The following is a 23,870-nucleotide window of genomic DNA, read 5'->3' as shown; positions in this document are numbered from 1 at the left end:
GATAAAAAATTTTCACATTTATTAATATTTTTCAAAACCAGCCATTTTTTAATAAAATTTTTGCTTATTATTAATATACAGAAATATATACAAAGAAGAATTATATTTATATTGTTATAAATTTTACATTTTTCTTATGCTACTTACAATATTTATAATTCTATTTTTTAAAATAAAATCGGAAAATGCGCGACTTTTATTTAAAAAAGGAAAAGTCACCCAAGAAATAAGAATATTGTTATACCGACACATATCCGTATGGTAGCGAATATCTGCTATTGATAAATCTACGCTTTACTAATACCGGCGCACATATTTTTGTTTCACTTCGCGTAACAATTTCATGAAACGCCGTACGTCGAATCGCATTAAAGCGTAGATTTATCGAAGTTTCGTTATTTTCTTCTTCTTCGTTTTCCTGTGTGTCTTTTTCTCTCGCTAATAGTAGCTTTTTTATAGCATTAAAATTAATTCGTCGCGAGTTCTCGTAATTGAGAGTAATACCCTTAACTTTACAAGTTTCGTGAGTATTACCCTCCGGTGTTCGCACGATGTAGGCGTAAAATTTCGGACCCCCGGACACGAACGCCTCGATATAGCTACCGCGGCCGTAGCTTTCGAGTTCATCCGTCATGTCGCCTAGAAAATTTCCCGTAGGCGGCATGTATTCGTTCGAATCACCGGTGCTTATAAAAATACACGAATCCGTATCGTAATATAATACACGACGATCTAAACGTTCTAGGTACTCGTACAATTTTAAACGCGCTAGTGCAGTCGTATACGCTGCTATCACGACGTTTGTTATCGGCGAGGGAACGAGAGCCTCTTGTCGCAGTCGCCACGAAACATACATTACCTCGTCATTCACGGGTAATATGTCGGTTATCTCGTATTCGGCGCTCGTTAGTAATGTCGTGAAACGTTGTTGTGTTTTTACGATTTCGGTAGTCGGCAAATTGGATCGTTGGCCGAATTTTCCCCAGAATGAATTTAAGCATAGTTTCGCAACCGAGCGTAAACCAGGATTCCGCGCGATGTTTCGCTTATCAAGAACGATACCCTCAGTTTTTTCATATTCCCTCAAGTATCGCTCTTTTGCCTCATCGTCGTTTTCCCTGCATTCGCTCGGCCAACCACTGGCTTCCTGTTTAAGCTGTAAAAACGTATTAATATATTCGGCGAACAATCCACCTTGCCGCGACGCGCGATCGTATTGGCTAACTCTATATTGCCAAATTTCGCTTACCGACGTTACGAGATAACCTTTCTCGACGGCCTTGCGTAATTCGCAGGTTACCCAGGTACCCTCGAATTCACGCTCGCTATCATTATGAGTGCACGGTGTCTGAGAAAATGTTTCGCAGCAACTACGACATAACGCGAAGAGTAATTTTCCTCGTACGCGATGCGGAAGTACGGGGTGAAATAAATCACGAGGAGGGAGTACTCTACAGCGTATGAGGCCTTCGAGCGAGTCGAAATTATAATTCGGTGACCTTCCGACTAACGCGCTACATTCATCGCCGACGTAAATTTCCGGATGACCGATCGGAAAAGCGCCCGTCTTCAATACAAACGGGTATAATGAGCATACGTCGACGTAGCGTATTTTCTCCGTACCTGTGACTTCGTATTGAGTTGCGATATTTCCCGTACGCCCACCGAAAAACGCGTCGCGAGGATCGAGCGGTGGTGTTTCTACCATCGGATGGTTCGCGAGAAAATCATACATTACACGATTGTCGCGCATTTCTTGGTCGAAGGCGCACTCCCACTTTTCCGACACTATGTATCCCCGCTGACGAAGGCGCCATGAAACTGCGAGAGTTCGTTCATATCGCGAATTTAATGTATCTCCGCGATCCTCCCCCGACGAAAGCGCTTTATCGCGATTTACAGGGAAACAAGTTGGACATCCGTGCCAAAAGCAACCGTGAAATTGCAACACGTGACGCTGCGTCTTTCCCGCAACAGACGTTTCGAAATAACCATCGACGAGCGTACCCTCGATCGTGCGATATTCCCGCGCACGCCCCGCGTGATTTATACGGCGGTCGAGTTCGCGCTCCATCCATATCAGCCATTGTAAGGCTTTACGCGAATGATTGCTCGCGCATCTGTATCCCCCCGTAGGAATAATGCCTATCGTATCGGCTTGCAAAAAGTTTTTCCGGAAAACCGTCATGCAGGTCGAAGCAATAGTTGTACATTCCTCGAACGGGCATACATTTCCGCGATCTAGGAAAATTTTTCTAAACGCTACGCACGCTCGTCGAAGAATATCAACATCGTTACGACAATAGCGCACTATCTCGCGTTGGAAGTCGAACACGGTATTTTTTTCCCTCATTTCGGTATGCCATGTGAGAAAGCGTTCGCGCTCTTGCGATTTCATGTTATCCGGAGAATAATATTGTACATCGGGTAACGGTCCGACGTACGTTTGATTTTCGATAGTATTAAATAAATGCGGAAAAATGCCCTTATCCTCAGTATCCTTTAGCCCGAAAGCCTTAGGTAATTCGGATAAGCGCATCGGCATATAATTAACGCTATCGATGAATTTTGTATGTCCCGCGGTTAAAAGAATAATTTTTGTGCCGTTTAAAATTACTTTCGGTTCAATATCCCTACAATTTTCCACGATATATTTCAAAATAAATTGCGCGTCGAACGCTTTCGCATTATGCGCTATACAAATTATGTGTTTAAAATATTTTACCGGACGCGTAACGAAATCTACAAACTGTTTAACCGGATCGCGTTGAAATACGAACTCTCGCACTCCGCACCAACGGCACCACACGGGCATGTTATTTTCCCCCACGCATGCTTCACAAATCTGTTGCGCGATGCATAGCGTCGGAATATGTTTTTTTATATTTCCCGTTCCTTCGACCGTCTCGTCCTGCCGCGTTTCGAAATCGTAAAATACGAAAGCCACACGTCCCTTTCCGCGTTCATATGCACGTTCGTTCTTTTCCGCGTTATCACATATGTTCCGTGCTTCTTCTTCTCTCGTGCTAGATATATCTACCTCATCCGGTACCATCGCTGATGAAGATGGCCCGGCAGAGGAAATATCGACACGTTGTCGAAGAGGTTGCATATAACACATATGATTGCGCGGTTGTTGTGAACGGCATAATTTGCAATAAGAAACGCCGCATTCGTGTTTTAAATTCGATTTAACGTTACGCCCGCAACTATCGCAAAATCGCACGATGCTACAAACATTAGCGCGTGTTCTACCGTCGTACGATTTCTCGCTACGATGACGCTCGAAACACCTTGCACCGTAAAATAGCCGATTGCACGCGTCGCATTTTATTTCGGCGTAAGTGGAATCGCACGGTGGTGCGGATAAGCATCGCGGGCATTTATTTAAGCACCGGTGACTATTGGGTCTATCGTTTCGGAAGCCTACATTACACGCTACGCAATAATCGCGAGTACCAGCGGCGGCTTTTAAATTTAAAATAGGATTATAATGTCGCGAATCCTCGTAATACATGATATTTAATCGCCGCGAGGACTCGCGTCCGAGAGAAGCGAGTATTTCGGCACCGTCATACATCGGTTTTTCGCCGCGACCGAAAGTATTAAAATTATACACAATAATCGCGATATTGTCGGCGGCGAAATAACGCTGGAAACGTTCGATTTCACGAATTCCACAACCCTCTTCCGGTATTGCGACACCGGCATTTCTCGTTAATTGCAATGCACATTCGCGTTGTAACGAAGAATGCTGATATCTTATTGCGTTCCATTTCTCATGCAGCTCACCCGTACGGATATTACCGCGCTCGCTATAAGTTTGAGCTACTACGAGAGCTCGAGGGAAGCACAGGTTATCGGAATTATTAATTTCGACTATCGAACGTTTCGCGACATCCTCCCGTGTTAACGTGACGCGACCGCGACCCGAAGGCATCGAGACATTATAAACCCGTATGTTAAATTGGTCGGCGATATCGAGACCACCGGCGCTCTGTGCTAACGAACTCACAAGTCTCCAAATGTCCTCGTAACTCAAATCACGCGCCGGACGAAAAGATATACCCGCAGGACCATGCGATAAATTCGGCGAATCAAACGATAATCCTACGTAATCGTCCGGTTCACATGAATTTAACGCATACGCGTGAATTTCGCGAAACGCGTTTTCTAACGAGTGATATATATCGTTGCCTTCAGTCAACGGACGTATCGCGAAACTCGCTTCTCTACCGATTACCCGGAATCTTCTAAATTGTCGCGCATTTTCCGATATTAAATTTACAAAATTAAAATTATTATTTCCGACCTGTTGGTGAAGTTGTTGCTGCTGCTGCTGATGTTGCTGTTGTTGTTGTTGCTGTTGTTGTTGCTGCTGGTACTCATGCTCCTCCTCCTCGTCCTCTTCACCCTCCTCGGTCTCGGATGAAATATTTTCCGAGCGGGGTAACTCGGCTACCTCCCCCTCAGTCTCATCCTCTTCCGCTTCTTCTTCCTCATTGGTGTGGGAGAGCGCAGAATTTTGTTGGCCGTCAACACCACCTCCGTATTGTACTGTTAAAAAAAAACCGTATAAATTATAAATACTATTTTTGTTATTTTTATTATTTTAATATTTTTATACTCGAATGTAATCCGTACTATAAATATTATAATACAACGAAATAATCTCACCTTTTTAGCAATATTTGTTGTTTTTTATTCCGCTACTAATATTCTGGGGAATAGCTAATCCCCCAGCGACGAGTTTCTAAAGAAAAATTAAGAATTTGGATTAAATTCGAGCATAAAAATATATCGAGAAATAAATTATTAAAGTTACCTTCTCTGGAGGGAGCGTATATATTTTCCTCTTCTTCCTCTCTCACAGTCTCTTCTTCTTCTTCTTCTTCTTCTTCCAGCACTATCACTTCTTCCTCTTCCTGCACTTCTTCTTCTTCTTCCCCACTCTCTTCTGGCTCTTCTTCGTTAATCTCGACTCTCTCGCGCTCCTCCATCTCTCGCGGAAATTCTAATAATATTTCAAGATTCGAATATTTAATATTATAGAAACAAAATTTAAAACAGTTCTAAAATTATTTTTATATTTGAATTTTCGTTTTAGCCTATTTTTTACATAATCATCATCTTTACCCGGCGAGAACACTTCGCTATCAGGGCTACTGATTGCATATGTGATGTCGTCAGCGTTCATGCTTTCCTCGTCGTCGTCGTCGTCGTCAAGAACGACAACGGGAATCGCCGGATTTTGCTCGAGTAATCGCGGTCTTCCTGAAATGTAGAATATTTTTTATTAGTATTGATTATTTTTATTACTACCGAACATTCTATCCGAGAAAAATTAGCACTCGTTTTCATTACGTGCAAAACTTACGCGAAGGACCTGCCTCGGGTTCTTCCTCTGCGCGGCGTCTACGTGAAGGTCGCACTATCGCTGTTCTCGCGAGATTATTGTTTCCTGTGATTAATTAGTAATTAAATATTTAACTTTATAATCGCGATTTTTCGTATTTTTTCTTTGAAAGCAAAAATAAATAAAATAAGTAAAATAATTACCCGTCGACTGGATCCTACTGTAGTTTCGAAGTAGGTAGGTTATATGTCCACCTACATCTTCCTCTTCTTCATATTTTTCATCTTCGCTCAAAGCTCTTCGTGCACTAATTATTTCGCCGGCAATATTTAGTAATTTCGCGTCGCCGCCGAAATGCCCCAATTTATATAAAATCGCAAGCAATGTATCGGAGCAGGCACACGCGAAATTCGAAAATACGCTGTAATTATGTTCACTTGTTTCCGTTAATTTGGAAATGTAGCTCGCGGAATTTATCTTTGGAGATAAACTCGCAGCCAACTTTGCACAACTCGATATCAAATTTTTATTACACGCCATTTTTTTCTTAAAGGAATAACACGCGCGTGAAAATCGTACAAGTTTCCTCGGGCAAAGAAAATCTCGAAAATGCTTATATTCGGTTAAGCGTTGTCCATTTTATATATTTTCCTCCCCACTCAAAAAGGAAAATCAAACAAACCTTTATCAGCGCACGGAGAAGTCCATAAAAAATGTAGAAGTTTGAAATTTCTTGTAGTCGTATATACCGTATTGTAATTATATTTTTCACCGTAGCGCGAATAATCTATTTCATTTCTTATTTTGTTTTTCGAGAAAGCAACTGACGCTAAACATTTTGCTAATTACCTTAATTAAGTAATGGTTTACGCATATGATTTCTTAAAAACTAGGCGTAATAAAAAAAAATTTGTAATTATTTTATTTGTCAAAGATTTTTATTTTGCGTCGACCATAGCTATTGCTCGAATATAATACATTTTTAAAATTATTTGTTTCTTTATAAGAAAAAATACACGTTTAATGCTAATAATAATAATAATACACGACGTGTTGCTGCGTGTTCGCAGTAAAGGACAGAAGGAGATATCGGGAAATATGTTGAAAACGTAGTAAAAAGTACTCTGTGAATTTTTTTTTAAGAAAAACTTGTTATGTTATTTATTATATTTTATCGATGTACATTTATTTATTGGTTTTCATAAAATTTTCGTTTTTGTAAAATCGCACGAGAAATTTCATTAAATTTAAGCGAAAGTATCTCTACAAATATAATGCTGAAATATACATCTAAAAATGTTAAATTATTAATTTGAGTTCGAACACTTTGTTCGATTTGTTCATAATTTCCTTTAATTGTGAGTTTTATAATTTCGCAATCTATGTACGATGAGGGAAGTTTTAATTCTATTTCGTTTATTATATAGTTAGCACATGTATTGACAGTATCAACGATATTAATTAATTGCGACAAATGCGTATCTATGCATTTTATAATATTTTCCAAGCCGAGGAAAGTAACTTTCTGCATCACGATAGCGGTGTTATAAGTTTTTCGTTTCTTCGACGGAGGTTGTTCTTCCTTCTCGACATTACTCGCGGAATATTCGTTGGTTTCCTTGTATGCCACTAGAATAGCCCTCGAGCCATAAGCGCTGGTAAAGTTGATGGTGATATTGTTAATAATAATCGGATTTATTCCTCCCGTTCTTTTTTGATCGTCGTTCAAATACTGTCTCATATGTTCCATGCAGGATTGAAATTGCTGCCACGTGTCGGAGTCGAGACAAATCCCATCGGCATTATTGCTCGTTAATTTAACAATTGGAACAAAACAGTCTTCCTTCGTCGATTGCAATCCCACTTGTATCTTCTTAGTGAAGGATGAATTAAGTCCGTATGTTGTTGATAGCAACAAATGTCGGTTTCTTCCACCGTTGCCGATTTTATTGTCTCCATTTCCCGGCTCCTTAATATCGCAAACATGCGAGGATTTCACAAAACTGGCTATTTCGGTCGTTCCGGCCATTACTATTAACCACTCGAAACAAACTCGAAAAATGTACTGTGCAAAAAATAATCACAACAACAACGTTAGCGTATTTGCGTAGAATTTTTCTTCTTCGCTCGAGACTTAACTTCTGTTAACGACGAAATTCGAATGAATACACGGTTTGTCCTCGCGCTTATATTACTGCTTCTCCCACCTAAAAAAAAAATCTAAGCAAAAAGAGTGGGGGGAAATAATATGGGCAGAAGTGAGCATAAATGCGTATTCAAACAAAATATTTTACAATAATCAAAGAAAAATACCGAGAAACTTCTATAAACGTTTCTAGAAACTTCTAAAAATTTTCTCTAAGCTATATCTCGAGTGATTCACCACGGGAAAAATATTTAGGGGATGTTTTATTAAGGAAGATTCGAATGATAAATTTATAGATATTACGGGCGGAGGTATATCTGAATGTTTAATTTAAAAAAAAAAATGTGAAATCTTATCAGATTTCTTAGTCGATACGGTATATATGCTGTTTCAGCATGAGAAAAAAAATAGGTTGAGGATTTAGGATGAGGGTTTCGCTAGGGTAGATTCAAGGTGAGAAAGATTTTCCATATCTTCCTAAATTATTTGGAAACAGAATTGTTTTCTTAATCACTATTGCAAATATAGCGGGGTTATTTTAAAATGAAAACCATTGACGGTTATCTTAAGATGAGATTATTTTATTGAAAGTCTCTAGTTTTTTAACGTGTGTTTAGGGTTTTAAGAATCTCTAGATATTATTATTATATCACGGGGGGATAGTGTTTGTCTGAGTCAGCTATCGGTTGATTCATAAAATACGAGTATGTACAGGTATTTTGTAATTTAGGCGATACATCGATTTAAAATATATTTTCCAGAATTTAAGCATTTTATTTTTACTATAAGCGTATATGGAGAATCAATTATAAGCTCATTAGCGTTGGTGCTCGCGAAAGTCGCCGATGCGAGCTTACCCTCGCGCGAATACGCTTACTCGCGGTCGCGCGTCGTGTATCATCTAATCAGCGGTGCTTTCCGCTCGCACGCGTAACAGAGAACGCTAGCGCGAGCACGTGGCCGGCGCGGATGGGGCCCCACGCGAATAAGCTTATTTTCTTCTTACATTCCTGTATAATATTCGAGGAGCATGCGCATTTTTTTCTTTCTTAGATTATTGTTGTTAAATATCGTCGTTTACTTTTTTATTTATGAGATTGTTCCTAAACGCGAAATCGATTATTTTGTGTAATGGACGTGCGCTGGAAACATCCTTGGACGTCGATCGTCTGCGGTCCTACGGGATGCGGGAAAACAATTTTCGTGAAAACATTTCTTCGACATTTATCCCGCATGTCCGATGTCCGATTCGAGAGAATTTTATTTTATTACGCTGAGTGGCAAGATGCGTATCAGTGCTTACATTGCGACACGGGAGAGAGAGAAGAAGAGAAAAGCGAGAGCAAATATAGCGATAATGCTTTAATAAAATCGAGGAAAAATATAATCGAATTTCGCGAAGGGTTACCGCGTCCGGAGGATTATTCTAACGATGCGCTTTCTCCGAAATTGGTGATAATCGACGATCTTATGAGGGAATCGTCTTCGTGCGACGCTATCGTGGATCTATTTACGAAAGGAAGTCATCATAAGAATCTCAGCGTTATACTCATTTCGCAAAATCTTTTCCATCAGGGACGTGGACAGCGCGACATATCTCTCAACGCGAATTATATAGTAGTTTTCAAAAATCCGCGCGATCGTGCGCAAATTCGTCATTTAGCGCGTCAGGTATATCCCGACGATCCAAAATTTATGGAAGAAGCGTACTACGACGCTACCTCGAAGCCGCATGGATATTTATTGCTCGATTTGAAACAATCGACTCCAGACGAATACCGATTTCGCACGTGTATCTTTCCGGAGGATACTCTACATTACGTCTACATACCACGTAAATCTGTCATTAGAGCCGGAAGCGTATAAAAGAAAGGTATTCGCAGCCGCGAGTTGTAGTTGTGCGATTACGACGCAATGGTGAAAAAAGCAGACACTAACAAAACATCATCGACAGCGACAGCGAGGAATTTACCGAATAGCGCAATAAAGACTGCAAAACGTTGCATCGGAGAGAAGAACCTGTGTTTCTTAAAAACTCTATGCTATTTGAAAAAAAATCAAAGAGCGGCGTTCTTACGCGATGCCGACAATAAATTTGTAAAGTGTATTCAGGAGTGTATTTTCAATACGCTCGAAGGTAACGTACCACTCGAATCTAGCGAAAAAAAGCGCTTGTCCAAGCATAAAACGACTTTACGGCGCATCGCGGCAAAGCGGGGTAATTTGAAGACTAAAAGAAAACTATTGGTACAACGCGGAGGATTTTTACCCTATATTATCGGCCCTATACTCGGAGCTTTATTATCACGAATTATCGGCGAGTGAAAAGAAATACAATTCTTTATATTCTTTGTGAGGAAAAATAATAATATTTGGAAAAGTATTAAAAATGGAAAAGGCTAAAAAAATGGTTTTAATTTCTACGGAAAATCTCGAAAAAATGCAACGAATGCAGCAGCAGCAGCAGCAAAATCAACAGTCGGAAAATGTTAATAATACGGAAAATGATAATAATAAATCTGTACGGACACCGGGAACCCCTTTATCGCGACTCGATGCGGAGATGTGTCGTATTCTCAATCTCTCGACTCCCGCCGACGTGGGTGAAAGATGGAAAATGTATAAAGAAGTACTTCAACGTTATCTTTACTTTGTTCGGGATGCAAAAAAGCGTTTTCGCAAAGATTCGCGTGGGGCTTTAAACGGCGACGCCGATGATAAAACTGAGCAAGACGAGGACATGTACTTGGAAGATGACGATACCGAAGAATTTACGCGTACTTTAATTAGTAGCGTTGAAGATGGAGGAGGAGGTGACGCTAATAGTTTCGGAAAAAAGCGCGATCAATCGGCGGAAATGATTAAAAATATAATCGAAAGTGTGCCGAAAACTTATCGCTACAAAGCTCACACGCTATTGAAATATTTACTCGATGCTCCGTCGTCAAAGATCGGTTGGGATAGACAAGGACTCGTGACTATAAACGGTGCGGTTGTAACGGGTTCGAATATTAGCGATCTCATAAATGACGCGATACGCGAGAGAAAAACAGTAAAAGCAATCGGAAGAGTTCAGTTTGCGCGATTACTGCAGGACATAAACACACCTTCCAGTCTCATAGGAAATCGTAGTTTTTTACACGTAGGCAAAATAGCTCGTCGTATTAAAAGCAGCGAATTAGCAGCTGTTACTTCCACTCCGAAAACTCGTCGTTCACGGAGCAGGTTAAACGAGACGGTTGTATCCGAAGGAGATACGATATTTATATCTGCCGATGAGGATGAGGATGAGGCCGATAAAACATTAGCAAGTAAGGACGAGAATTCCCCGACGAAGAAAGCAAGAGGTTTATTCGGTTGGAGCAAATTCTAATAAGATGGAACTCGAAAAATTATATTACGATCCTTCGCACTACGCGGGTTATTCAGCGACGGTCAATTTATCACGAGCGGCTAAGCCGAATTTCTCGCGTAACGAGGTTGTCGACTGGCTTAAATCGCAAGACGCGTACACGCTGCATCGTCCAGTACGACGAAAATTTCCGCGTTTACATTATAACGTGACAAATATCGATGATTTATGGGAGGCTGATTTAATCGATCTTCGTAATCTTAAGAGTTATAACGACGGATATTCCTATCTACTGGTGGTTATCGATGTACTTAGCAAATTTGCTTGGGTAGAACCTTTGCGCGATAAAACTTCGACGTGCGTGATAAAGGCCTTTCAAAACATATTCTCGAGAAACAAAAAACGTTTACCCGTTTACCTACAAACCGACAAAGGTAAAGAATTTATCGCGAGCGCTGTACAAAAATTCTTAAAAGAAAAAAACATCCGATTTCGTGTAGCGCGAAATCCCGATATCAAAGCAGCTATAGTCGAACGTTTCAACAGAACACTTAAGGAGAGGATGTGGCGCTATTTTACACATAAAAATACTCGCCGTTATATCGATATTTTGCAGGATATTGTTCACGCTTACAATCATACTCGTCATTCTAGCATTAAAATGCAACCAGCGATCGTTACGTTGGAAAATGCGCGTATCGCGCGAGAAAATATGAATCGACGTTGGAATATCAATGCCGAAGATGCTGAAGGAAGAAAAAATCGCGGGCGCAAACAAAAGTGTAAATACAGAGCGGGCGAGCTCGTACGCATTAGTAGAGCAAAAGCAGCGTTTGAGAAAGGATACGAGGCGGGATGGAGTGAAGAAATATTTCGAATTCATCGCGTTCTCGAATGGAGAAGACCTCCTGTATACGAACTAAGCGATTTACAGGGCGAGGTTATAGACGGGATTTTTTACGAGCAGGAATTAACGCAAGTTATTAAAGACTTACGAGAGGGAGAATTTATCGTAGACCGCGTGATAAAAACCAAGGGACGGGGCGACAATAAACAATTACTAGTTAGTTGGCGGGGATATCCTTCTAAATTCGATTCTTGGATATCAGCCTCGAGTTTAATATCAAAATGAGAGGGGAAGAATTTCACATAATCCTCCCGAGTAATAGTAGCATGCGCTACTTTCCGGAAAATAAAACAACGTGTTTCACCACCGAATTACCTCAGCGTATAGACTTAAGCGGTCGTTGGGAAGTAGCGCTCACGGAGATCCAGTTTCCGTGTAGCTTTTTACATATACGCCCTGGAGAAGGAACAATAAAATTTATCGATATTAATAAGAGCATCGATGCGTTTTCTCATGCGGATGTCGAAGTATCACCAGGCGTTTATTCGAGCGTACGCGATATTATAGAGACAATGAATGACGCGTGCAAACCCGTAAAAGCCCATGTCGTTTGGGAATTAAAAGCTGGTGGTAAAGTTGTTATGAGACTTTCCTGCAAAGAGAGGAAATGCGATATGGAACATCATGTGCATTTTTCCGACAAGCTTTGTCGTATGCTCGGTTTTGATTCACGCTGTGGAAGTTCGAACGATCTACTACCGATCTACTACAATCCTGACATTCCTCCTTCTTCGAGCATTGCTTTTCCAAAATTTCCTTTTGTACTCACGGGTGACGACTATATAATAGCCGACATACCAGATAGTTTGTTGCGAGGTATTCCAGACAAACTTTTCGTCTACTGCGACATTTGCGAACCTTATATTACGGGCGATGTACAATCGCCTCTTCTTCGAATAGTCGCGCACGATGCACGAAACGATTATCCGTTTGCATCCACTCAGATAAAGCATTTTTCGCTCGCGCAATACATCGCGCTGCGGCGAACGAGTTTCCGTACGATCGAAATAGATATAAGAGATCAGCTGGGGAAGAGCATACCATTCGAATTCGGAACGTTGACGGTAACTTTGCATTTTAGGTGTATCGATTAGATATTATAAAATACACGGAATCCGCGAAAGAGAAAAACGCATTTGACCGTTCATTATTATTATTATTATTATTAATGGACTATTACTCGGTATATCGCGACGAATTACAGAACGGAGGCGGTCGCGGCGGCGGAATCCCGCGAGTTTTCGTCGGATCGCCCTATCAGCGCGGTCACGGAATCGGCAGTTTTCTCGGGGGATTATTCAGACGCATACTACCATATTTAGGTAAAGCCGCGCGAGCTGTGGGAAAAGAAGCTTTACGGGCTGGCGTTAATGTAATCGAAGACGTCGAAAACAATACGCCATTTAAGGTAGCGGCCAAACACCGTTTTGAAGAATCGCGAGACAAACTCAAGAGAAAAGCCAAAGAAAAAATAAGTAGTCTAATGAAGGGTTCGGGATATAAGTCTGATGCGAAAATGCATGTAGCTCAGTTCCCTTTTGTCGGGCTTGATAATCACATCGCACGATCCGCAATAACATCGGCTCGCAAGCGACGACGGACGAGTAAGAAAATCAAAGCGGTTGGGAAAAAAAGAACGAGTACAAAAGCGCAGAGAAATAAAAAGAAGAAGAAAAGTCGTACGGTTGTGAAAAAAAGACTTAAGACGTCTGCGAAACGACGTAAAATCGGTAAAAAACGTACCGTATCCGATATATTTTCTTAAGCGGTTATATTCGGAGCATTCTAATTTAACGACGGTGGCGAGCGACGGACGACAGCGAGCAATTTGCGATAAAGAAATATGTCTTTTCTTCACACGCATTCGAGCGAGTGTTTAAAGAGCGAACTAGATCTCTTCTCTCTACCACCTACGCAAACTAGCATCGAAAATTCGCAATGGATTCATTACAAACCCGTGACCTCTCTCTCGGACGACTCGCCGATAGAATTCGTCATCCCCGGACACGGAGAAGAATATTTAGATCTCACGCACACCATGCTGAGTCTTCGTCTACGTGTAGAAACAAGCGCCGATTCCACGAGACAGGCTTCAGGAACAAGCGCCGAAAGAATAGCCGTAGGCCCTGTAAATCATTTGCTTCATTCTATCTTCAATCAAATCGACGTGTATTTCAATCAAAAGCTCGTGTCGCCTCCAAACAACGCTTACGCGTACCGAGCGTACATAGAGGCGTTGTTAAATTATTCTTCACCCGCAAAAACTTCCCATCTAACTTCCTGTCTATGGGACATGGATGCACCCGGACACATGGACGATCTGTTGGAAACAAATCCCGGCAATCCCGCTCTCGCGAGACGCGCTCGTTACATTTCCGGAGGAAAGGCGTTAGATCTCGTAGGACATCTCCATTGCGACGTTTTCAATCAAGACAAATTTTTAATTAACGGTGTAGAAGTACGGTTGAGATTCGTTCGTTCGAAAGATTCGTTCTGTCTCATGGAAAGTAGCGGAACATCGAAAATTCACATTCTCGACGCTACCTTGCTCGTTAGAAGGGCGAAAATAAGCTCGGGTTTGTTACTCGCGCATGCTAGAATGATGAGTAAAGTTACAGCCAAGTATCCGCTCACGAGAGTCGAGGTTAAAACATTCACGATTCATAGCGGCGTTATGGGTGAATCGTTAGATAATGTAATACTCGGTCAATTACCGAAGCGAGTAATAGTCGGTTTCGTTAGTAATAAAGCGTTTAACGGTGACAGAAAATTAAATCCGTTTAATTTCAAGAACTACGGAATAAATTTCTTCTCGCTGTACGTCGATGGCACGCAAATCCCCAGTAGGCCTTTGCAGCCGGCTTTCTCCGAGGAGGAGCCGCTTTACATCGAAGCTTATCAAACGCTTTTCTCGGGAACAGGTATTCATTTTTTGAACGAGGGAAATTCTATAAGCAGAGACGACTATTTCAAAGGATATACTTTATTCGCTTTTGATCTTACTCCCGATCTATCCGCTAATTGCGCCGGACATTGGAATCTCGTCAAACATGGTAGTTTACGATTAGAAGTGCGATTCGTAAGAGCACTTTCCGAGACGATTAATTGTATTATTTATGCCGAATTCGATAATGTCATAGAAATCGACTCGTCTCGTCAGGTCATCGTCGATTTTTCGGGGTAAATTTTTTATAGACGCTTAAAATTGTTCCCCCTCTACTTCGCTCAAAACTCCGACATCAGTGCGCAACGTTTCGAAAAATATTCAGTTTCGTTGGAGACACGCTCGGCGTCGTTGTTTTACATAGAGCCTCGCGTCGAATCACATAAGTTTTTTCGTAAGATGGATATAGTCGTCGATATTCAGGGTTTCCGCGATGCGAAGAAAAAGTTTATCCCTAAGGAGGTTGCTATTGTAGCGATTGACGCTCCAATCGTCGATCATTGGATTATGATACCGACGCATTCGTTTGCCGAATTACCTGAAAAAATAAGACAAGAAAACAACTGGCTCACGCGAAATCATCACGGCATTGAATGGTTCGATGGCGAAACTAATCTGAAATATTTTACATCGCAACTGCGGCAAATTACAAGATGCGTGCGTCACATTTATGTTAGAGGAAACGAGAAAGCGAGTTATTTGAGGAATCTACTTTCTAGAAATATATATAATTTGGAAGGCATCTCGCCGGCATTCAAAAATCTGACGGTAGAAGAAGAGTGCGGACATCACGGATTTCGAAAATTCGGAATCTTTCATTGTGCATTACGCAACGCTTACAAATTAAAAAGCTGGATTGTTGCGCAAAATAATTTCAGCAGCGACGGAGACAGCATTACTCGAACGACTTGCAGTTCTCCCGAAATTTTGATAGTAAGCGACGACGACGACGACGATGAAAATGAAAATATTAAAGCACAATCAAATAATAAAATAGAGAAGAAAAATCTGCAAAAAATCGAACGTGCGGCTATTAACCGCCCCGCGCAAACAGAAAATCCGCTAGCTGTACAACCCGAAAACAAGCCACCAAAAGAAATTATTCAAATAATACCGCTTGTTCGCTCGTCTTCGCTGCAAACAAATGGACTCTCGCGAAATTCTGCAAGCATTGCGTCAGCTAGATGTCAAACATGTGGGAGTCTATCCTGCCGACAGATTGCCGATGGCGTGGACGAGGTCGACGGCCATCGTCGCTAATACGGACAATCATAATCGCCCTGGAGAACACTGGATCGCTTTCTTCCTCGACGAAGACGGTACAGGGACATACTTCGATAGCTACGGAATACCGCCCTTGTATCCGGGTTTTTTCCTACGTCTCCGGCGAAATTCCAACATTTATCGATGGAATACCGAACAACTACAAGGGCTTTTCTCTCAAACCTGCGGACTCTACAGTTGTGTATTTTTATATTATATGTGCAGCGGTTACGATCTCGATGGATTTCTTAGTCTTTTTTCCGAAAATTGCAAATATAACGATCATTTAATCGTAGAATTATTTCATAAAATTTTTCTTCGCGAAAAAAAACATGAAAAATATAATGTTAATTAATAGCGTGTTTAATTGTAAGAAGATATAAAAAAAATTTTTGCGAAGTACTACGAATTGTATGCGGGTATATTAATAAATGTGAAAATTTTTTATCTTAATTCGTGTTTAATACTTTTAACTTTTCCCTTCTTCCTTTATAACACCCCCGCCTTGCGTTCAATCATCCGCATGTTCATCTTTTTACCTCTGTAGTGCAATGTAGTCTAATTATAATAATTATAATAATTATAATAATTATTGTCTCCTACTGAGATGCTTTGTCTCTTTTTCCGATAAAGTGCGTCATGAACCGTTCGAGCGGAGGGGACTTGTTTCGATATTCCATAGCGGGCCCCGAGATGGAGTGGGGAGGTAAGGATTGTTTCCTCGAGACATATACCGCCGGCTACCCTCCGAAAGTCGGTAGGTGGGGGGGTTCGTTCTGCCAAGACGTAGCGAGAGCGACTAAGGGCTAGGTAACGGGAATTTGACTCGGAACCCTATACAGGTGGGCCAGGGCTGGAGTGGGAGGAGGATTGCTTCTTCGAGTCTAGTACCGCGGAGGTAGGGAAATAAAAATTTGATAAATCGGCGACACAGCCGGCGTCGACCAATCGCAGCTCTGGGCCACTATGGTGCGAGCCAATCAAACTCTGGACCACTATGGTGCAAGCCAATCAAACTCTGGGCCACTATGGTGCAAGCCAATCAAAATCGAGACTTCGGGAGGTGGGGCATTGTTTCCACCAATCAGAACGCCTCCCTCCACTTCACCTGGCCACGCCCACGGCGCCAGGGGCCGAGTGGTGGGGGTTTGTTTTGACGCACCATAGTGGCCCATATCTACTAGTATATATAATTATATGCACATATTCTTATCGAGGCATTATCGGTTTATACTATCGGTTTATTATAATTATCATTTCCAGGATTTGTTTGTTAAAAATATAACGACAATCGAGAAAAAACTTGACAAGGTTATAAATAAATAAAAGAATTTATATAATTTCTATGACTAATACTTAATAACTGTAAAGAAACAATATTTTTAACCTTTTTATTCTTGAAGTACAAACATTAATATAACTTTTTAATAATATCGGCAAATTTTTGAAAAGAAATTTGAGTTACGGTAAAATTGAGAAGAATTAACTAATCTATCATGAGAAAAAATCAAATCGTTAGACAAAATTGTTTTAATAATTGCAAAGAGCTACACTTTCGCTTGTACTATTTGCTAAAAGCTGTTATGAATTCTCATTGACTCTTGTTAACCTATTGATTGATTTTCTTTTTGATATGAGTTATGTTTGATATACAAGATGTCTTAAAAAAAATAAATAAAAAATAGATTTTACGATATGAATAAAACTACATCACATTCAATATACAGGGTTTGTCAAAAGTGTGGAAACCCCTAAATATCTCACAAACGGTGCATTTTAGAAAAAAATGTTTCAGGCAAAAGTTGTTTGGTTTCAAAGGGGCCATAAGACGGTACCATTGGTTTGAACTTGAAGAGTCATTTGAAGGTCACGTGAAGGTCACTTCAATTTTTTTAAATGGAATACCCTATATATTTTTGTACATTCTTGTAGCTTATTTCGAGAGCTTTCCAAAACACTATAATTAAGTACCTTTCCGTTAAGTACTTTTTGAGTTATGATGCTTGAAATAATTTCTTAATTTTACATAAACCGTAAAATATCTTGTAAAATATTCATTTTTCGATTATCTTACCTTAATACTTTTACGTACAAAATAATGAGAGGAATCAATTGGTATAAAGAAAACACATAGTTGTTTCGAAGAAAAAATATGTAATTTGCAATTAACAATTCCATATTTTTTCTTAAAAACAACTATGTGTTTTCTTTACACCAATTGATTCCTCTCATTATTTTGTACATAAAAGTATTAAGGTAAGATAATCGAAAAATGAATATTTTACAAGATATTTTACGGTTTATGTAAAATTAAGAAATTATTTCAAGCATCATAACTCAAAAAGTACTTAACGGAAAGGTACTTAATTATAGTGTTTTGGAAAGCTCTCGAAATAAGCTACAAGAATGTACAAAAATATATAGGGTATTCCATTTAAAAAAATTGAAGTGACCTTCACGTGACCTTCAAATGACTCTTCAAGGTCAAACCAATGATACCATCTTATGGCCCCCTCGAAACCATACAACTTTTGTCTAAAACATTTTTCTCTATCTTGCTTATTTTTCGAGTTATTTGGCTGCCTAAGTTAAAATGGGTCACCCTGTATATCCTCTCTAGATGATGACTACTCTTTCATTGTAAAGTTCGACTTAACAATGTGGGAAAATGGCATAATTAAATTTGATGAGATTTTCAAAGCAGAAATTACTTTTGACTATTTAATTGTATCACCGTCTATGGGGTACGTTTACTACCGTTCACCTGAAAAAATAATTTTTCATTAAAGATTTATGCAAATTTGTAATTTTTTTATAATTTTACGTGGTTTTATAATTAAGATCATAAGTAAAAAATAATAATAAGTTATTATATAATTATAAGAATTTCGAATTTTTACTAAATATAAGTTTCTTTTTCTGTTAAAATAATGTTTTATAATGAGTAAAATAATTATATATTTTTTAGAATTTTATATCGCATATCATACAATTTTACGAATAAAGAATATGATATGATGAAATATCATTTCGATGGAGGAAACGTGCAAATTGTTCAGATAAATTTATCCCTTTGCCATTCTTTGTCTTATATCGATTATATGATAATTGATAACATAAATAATGAAGAGCCGTTAATTTACTGGATAGATCATTATCATATATTTGTCACAAACACTAACCTTTCTATGTGCAATACGATTTTACACTTGAAAAACATAAGTGTTGATTCCAGATTCCTATCTATGACGATTGACAAAACAAACATTTACATTTTAGCATATAATCGGCCTCAATATACTTATCATATCTACGTTTTGAAAAAGAAATACGCAAGTCTCAAGAGCGTAAATGTAGACGAACGTGTTGAAAAGATAATAAGCTCAGATAAATATTATTTAAATGGAATTTACGCTTTTGATAAATATTTACAACCATATCCTCCAATGAGATGTCTGACACCTTACGAAAAAGTTTATAATTTTGAGAATGTGACTGCAACGACAAACAGCATCATTGTAAATCTTCCGGAGCCGGTTGTAAAGAGTGGATGCAAAAAATATAATTTACCAACTACTATATATACTATCGCCGTAAGCTGTTTAGACAACACTCTCAACAAGTCTGAGAAATTCAATGTGCAGGCATACAAGCGATATTACGAGATTCAGAACTTAATACCGTTTACAGAGTACAAGTTGAAGCTTACTTTAAGTAATTATTACTTTGATCAATTATCGATAAATCCATTCGACACGAATATGATACTAATAAAAACTAATCCGGGCAAGCTCAATGCACTGGAAGATGTAAGTGTTCAAGCTCTGACGCCTACTATAGCAGTAGTTCATTGGATGCCACTCAAGAAACTGAACTGCGTGGCCGTGACCTACGAAGTGCATTGGAAGTCAGTTACATTAGTGAACGGCACGCAACAAAAGAGCAAACAATTTATCAATGTGCCGAAACGTATGGCAGACGGCAGATTTTTCACAAAGATTAACTTGTCGCTACCAGTACAAGATTACTTGATATACGTGCGTGTGTATCCAAGTAATTTCAGCGATTTCTACAACGAGAGTTTAAGCAAGATCGATCACATATACTCAGAACCAAACAATATTACTTTGAGCGGGGCCAACATAAGTAGCATGTACATTTCATGGATTTCAAACATTAATCTGACGGTTTTTTCTACACTAGAGTACAAAGACATTGCAACAGAAAAGTGGCAAACAACGAAATATGTATATTAAAATGAATTATAACAAAGAAATAATATACCATATCGGAAATTTACAATCGGGAACTTTATACAAGTTTCGCTTGATATTGAAATACCTTGAATATGACGAAATTTTTATATGGCCGGATGATGAAAGATTTATTTTTTCAACACTTGATAGCAAACGTGGTAAGCAAACGAAAATACCCATACAGCACAATAAGGTTGCAGATATATTGAAGAATAATTTCATTGAAACATTGCAATATTGCAAATCGATTGCGAAACTCTGCTGAGTCATTGTTATAAGATGTGATAAAGTTAAGATGTCCGCTTTTTGCAATAAAACATTGTAACAATATTACAGTGTAATATATTGAAAAGAATGCAATGTTATTGCAATCATTTAATAATATTACGTATGAAATATTTTTGTTTTTGATGGATAAATGTCTTGGAAACATATAATTAAATTAAAAAGCTTGATATAAATAGAAGTTTGCAATATCTAAGATAATATATTGCAAAATTATATTTAAACATAATCATATAAAATAAAATATTATATTTTTATACAAAATTACTTTAAACTCTTACTTACAAATAACTTTTTTTATTTTAAATGTTCTATATACTCTTATAATGGGTACTTTATACATATATAAACATTAGTTATAAAATTAATTAAACATTACTAATTATATTTTTATTTAAAAATTTTAAAAATCCGTTATAATTATATATATTTGCATGTGAAAAATACATAAAAATGCATAAAAAAATATAATGATAGATTTAATAGTATCTATTCTTAATATAATAAAAAAATATATTATCTTTGAAGATTAACATCGTTTTCGTACATAAAGTGAAAATATATCAGAAAATATATTGTAACATTGATATAAAATGTTATCTATATTTTAATAAAAAAATAGCAATGCTTATCTTTAGCTTAGAATTACATTAACTCGACTGATATTATTTCTGGGTCATTAATTCATTTGACTTCTGCAAAAAGTAAAATTCATCGCATATATACAAATATAAAAAATATATTATTATATTATTTTTATAGATAAATTAAAGAGTGTTATAGTTTTACACTGTTTTCAAAATATAAATATCATTTTGCTAATATCTAATTCATACTTTGTTAATTTATATTTCTACAATGTTTCCGTAATGTTGCATTGCAATTTGTAATATTGCAATATTATTGCAATGTAGTTGTAACATTCTGTGCTGCATAGATATTATAATATTATGTGCTAATTTTTTTGATATGAATAGGCCTAAAATTTAAACAAATTAAATTTTTGTAATAAAGTCATAAGTAAAAATAAATTTGTAAAAACATACACACACGAAGATATTAAAATTATATTCTTGCTTAATATAGATATTTCGAGCACTCCTGGAATAATAGCGAAAAAATATTACTTATTATTATTGAGTTTTATCGTTGTAGTTACTATAATCTGCGTCTGCTACTTTTATTATTGTAAGTATATTTGATGTAGGTATCAACTTGAATTGTAGATTATACATATATATCTGATATAATATCTAAGAACTTACTGAAAGTAGTAATTTATTTATATAAAACTAATTGAATAAATTTACTAAAAAACGAAAAATTTTATAATACATATTATTACATAATTAAGTCGAAATTTTATAACAGTGTATCGTCAACGAAGAAGTAATAATGAACAATTTTTGTCTTCAACAATGACCGATATAGAATTGGAGACTCTACATGAAATACCTTGCCGAAACACTCAATTCAATATGATTTACAGTCCTATGTTACATTATAATCCGGATGAATGTGCGATCACTAAAATCGCACGTAAACAAATTACATTTACAAAACTTATTGGTAGCGGCGCATTCGGAATGGTAAAAATTAATTTTTTCAATGTTTTAAATTAATTTCTGGATCAACAAAACAGATATGTATTTTCTAATAAAAATATAAATTACATGAATTTTTATATAATAGATTATAAGTAATATAAAATTTAGATGAGACAACATACTTTATTATATATTTTTCGTTGAAATATTTAATATAAAGTAAAATATAATATTACTTGACATTAAACTATACATTTTCTGATGAAATACGCACGTAAATTTGTGTGAAATATTTCGCAGGTATATCAAGGATCTGTGAAGAACTTAGAAAGATCAGGCACAGAGATATCCGTTGCAATAAAAATGCTTCGAAAAAATGCTTCTTCCAATGAGATAAAGAAATTTTTAAAGGAAGCCAAGCTTATGAATCATTTTCGACATAAACATATATTAAGATTGTTGGCCGTTTGTGCAGATGGGGATTCTCCATTATTAGTGTTGGAATTAATGGAAACTGGTGATCTGTTAAAATATTTGATAGATTGTCGAAATTTGCAAGCGTCAGATTCGTATGCTCTGCGTTTGCAGGATTTGCTCGCCATGTGCGAAGATATTGCGCGAGGTTGTTGCTACTTGGAAGAGTTGCGTTTCGTACATAGAGATCTAGCGTGTCGCAATTGCTTAGTATCATCGAGAAATCGCGAGACTCGTGTCATCAAAATTGGAGATTTTGGACTAGCTAGAGATATCTACAACGATGATTATTATCGCGTGGTAAATACAATTATTAAAAAAATTAATTATTAAAAATGAATTCTTTTGGAAATGCTTTTCATCTTTTTATTATAATAGTATTGTGCATTGTTCCTTTAAGTAATATTAAATATAAATAGTTTTTATTTATATAAAGCAAGAGATGAATGAACATATTTCATTTTGCACATATTCTAAAAATGAATAACTTGAATCAGAAAATTAGGTTTTAGTTTAAATCATGTTTCAGAAAGGAGAAGGTCAGTTTCCTGTTCGTTGGATGGCACCGGAATCTTTGGTGATCGGAATATTTACTTCTCGAAGCGATGTTTGGTCATTTGGGGTATTAATGTGGGAAATTACATCATTGGGTGAACAACCTTACACTGCCAAAACTAATGAAGAAGTGATAAAATATGTACGTGATGGAGGCAGGTTGCCGATGACTATTAACTGTCCGTCAACGTTGTACCAGTTGATGCTGCGTTGCTGGAGTACAGCGGATGCCAGACCAAATTTTAAACTTTGTCTGAAAAATATTATAGCATTAAGAAAGAACATAGAAGATGCCTTACTGAGTCCAGTCGATATTCTTTAGCCGATATAATTAAATTAATGTTTATCTTATTTTCCAAACGATTCAATAATTAATGTAGGAAAAATATTTTTAAATTGATTCTGTTATTTTCATGTTTAATCTTAATATTAGATTTATCAATGAAGATAAAAGAAATTTTTCAATCTTACCTTCCATAAAATTTTGATTAAAAAAAAACACATTCGTTTTCATGATTGTAAAGAATGTGATACAGACGCTAATTTGTATTTTCGAGTAATCGAAGCGAAATCTAATGATTGCGATTATATATATATATATATATAATCGTAATCATTAGATCTATTTGTATTTTCGAGAAAATACAAATAGAGCAAATAAATGTAGTTCATTTTTACAACTACATACTTTTGTAATCAATATAATTGTCATCAATATAATTTGAATATATAGTAAGTCATTAAATATAAAGATAAAAAAAAAATATATATATATATATATATAT

The 23,870-nt window shown here is 37.5% G+C and overlaps 4 protein-coding genes and 1 pseudogene across 5 annotated transcripts; 4 read left to right on the top strand and 1 right to left on the bottom strand.

The window, feature by feature from the left end:
- Nucleotides 1–238: 238 nt before the first annotated feature.
- LOC145962743 (uncharacterized) lies at nucleotides 239–5,608 on the bottom strand. The gene is made up of 3 exons (XM_083084085.1): nucleotides 5,137–5,608; nucleotides 4,826–5,014; nucleotides 239–4,557 (listed from the first exon to the last, which is right to left on the bottom strand). Exons 1-3 carry the CDS (start codon nucleotides 5,195–5,197, stop codon nucleotides 239–241), a joined length of 4,569 nt encoding a protein of 1,522 aa, XP_082940211.1. The 5' UTR covers nucleotides 5,198–5,608.
- A 5,271-nt stretch (nucleotides 5,609–10,879) lies between these two features.
- On the top strand, nucleotides 10,880–11,986 carry LOC145962676 (uncharacterized). Its single transcript, XM_083083957.1, has 2 exons — nucleotides 10,880–11,288; nucleotides 11,355–11,986. Exons 1-2 carry the CDS (start codon nucleotides 10,880–10,882, stop codon nucleotides 11,984–11,986), a joined length of 1,041 nt encoding a protein of 346 aa, XP_082940083.1.
- A 1,618-nt stretch (nucleotides 11,987–13,604) lies between these two features.
- Nucleotides 13,605–14,945, top strand: LOC145962608 (uncharacterized protein F54H12.2-like). The gene is made up of 2 exons (XM_083083850.1): nucleotides 13,605–14,502; nucleotides 14,683–14,945. Exons 1-2 carry the CDS (start codon nucleotides 13,605–13,607, stop codon nucleotides 14,943–14,945), a joined length of 1,161 nt encoding a protein of 386 aa, XP_082939976.1.
- A 158-nt stretch (nucleotides 14,946–15,103) lies between these two features.
- LOC145959866 (uncharacterized) lies at nucleotides 15,104–16,421 on the top strand. The gene has a single exon (XM_083079067.1). The coding sequence runs from the start codon at nucleotides 15,105–15,107 to the stop codon at nucleotides 15,963–15,965; it is 861 nt and encodes a 286-aa protein (XP_082935193.1). The 5' UTR covers nucleotide 15,104; the 3' UTR covers nucleotides 15,966–16,421.
- Nucleotides 16,422–18,580: 2,159 nt separating this feature from the next.
- Nucleotides 18,581–23,633, top strand: LOC145959862 (proto-oncogene tyrosine-protein kinase ROS-like; annotated as a pseudogene). Its single transcript, XR_014435199.1, has 6 exons — nucleotides 18,581–18,712; nucleotides 18,937–20,382; nucleotides 21,596–21,697; nucleotides 21,881–22,098; nucleotides 22,357–22,830; nucleotides 23,060–23,633. The product of XR_014435199.1 is annotated as a proto-oncogene tyrosine-protein kinase ROS-like (transcript).
- Nucleotides 23,634–23,870: the final 237 nt, after the last annotated feature.

The sequence above is a fragment of the Camponotus vicinus genome, unplaced genomic scaffold (genome assembly GCF_025532165.1).
Source record: "Camponotus vicinus isolate PSW18456_S1 unplaced genomic scaffold, iyCamVici1.0 SCAF_1, whole genome shotgun sequence".
NCBI lineage: Eukaryota > Metazoa > Arthropoda > Insecta > Hymenoptera > Formicidae > Camponotus > Camponotus vicinus.
Note: the sequence above shows the minus strand (reverse complement) of the source record. Positions and strands in the feature narration are given on the sequence as shown.

What these genes read in the sequence shown, in the direction of transcription:
- LOC145962743 (XM_083084085.1), bottom strand. Translation starts at nt 5,197, where the DNA reads ATGAACGCTGACGACATCACATATGCAATCAGTAGCCCTGATAGCGAA. An exon ending in TAGCGAAGTGTTCTCGCCGG is followed by an intron (nt 5,015 to 5,136) that starts GTAAAGATGATG and finishes AAATATTATTAG; the next exon opens with AATTTCCGCGAGAGATGGAG. An exon ending in ATACGCTCCCTCCAGAGAAG is followed by an intron (nt 4,558 to 4,825) that starts GTAACTTTAATA and finishes TTTTTTTAACAG; the next exon opens with TACAATACGGAGGTGGTGTT.
- LOC145962676 (XM_083083957.1), top strand. Translation starts at nt 10,880, where the DNA reads ATGGAACTCGAAAAATTATATTACGATCCTTCGCACTACGCGGGTTAT. An exon ending in TTACCTACAAACCGACAAAG is followed by an intron (nt 11,289 to 11,354) that starts GTAAAGAATTTA and finishes GATTTCGTGTAG; the next exon opens with CGCGAAATCCCGATATCAAA.
- LOC145959866 (XM_083079067.1), top strand. Translation starts at nt 15,105, where the DNA reads ATGGATATAGTCGTCGATATTCAGGGTTTCCGCGATGCGAAGAAAAAG.
- LOC145962608 (XM_083083850.1), top strand. Translation starts at nt 13,605, where the DNA reads ATGTCTTTTCTTCACACGCATTCGAGCGAGTGTTTAAAGAGCGAACTA. An exon ending in AGTAATAGTCGGTTTCGTTA is followed by an intron (nt 14,503 to 14,682) that starts GTAATAAAGCGT and finishes TCTCGGGAACAG; the next exon opens with GTATTCATTTTTTGAACGAG.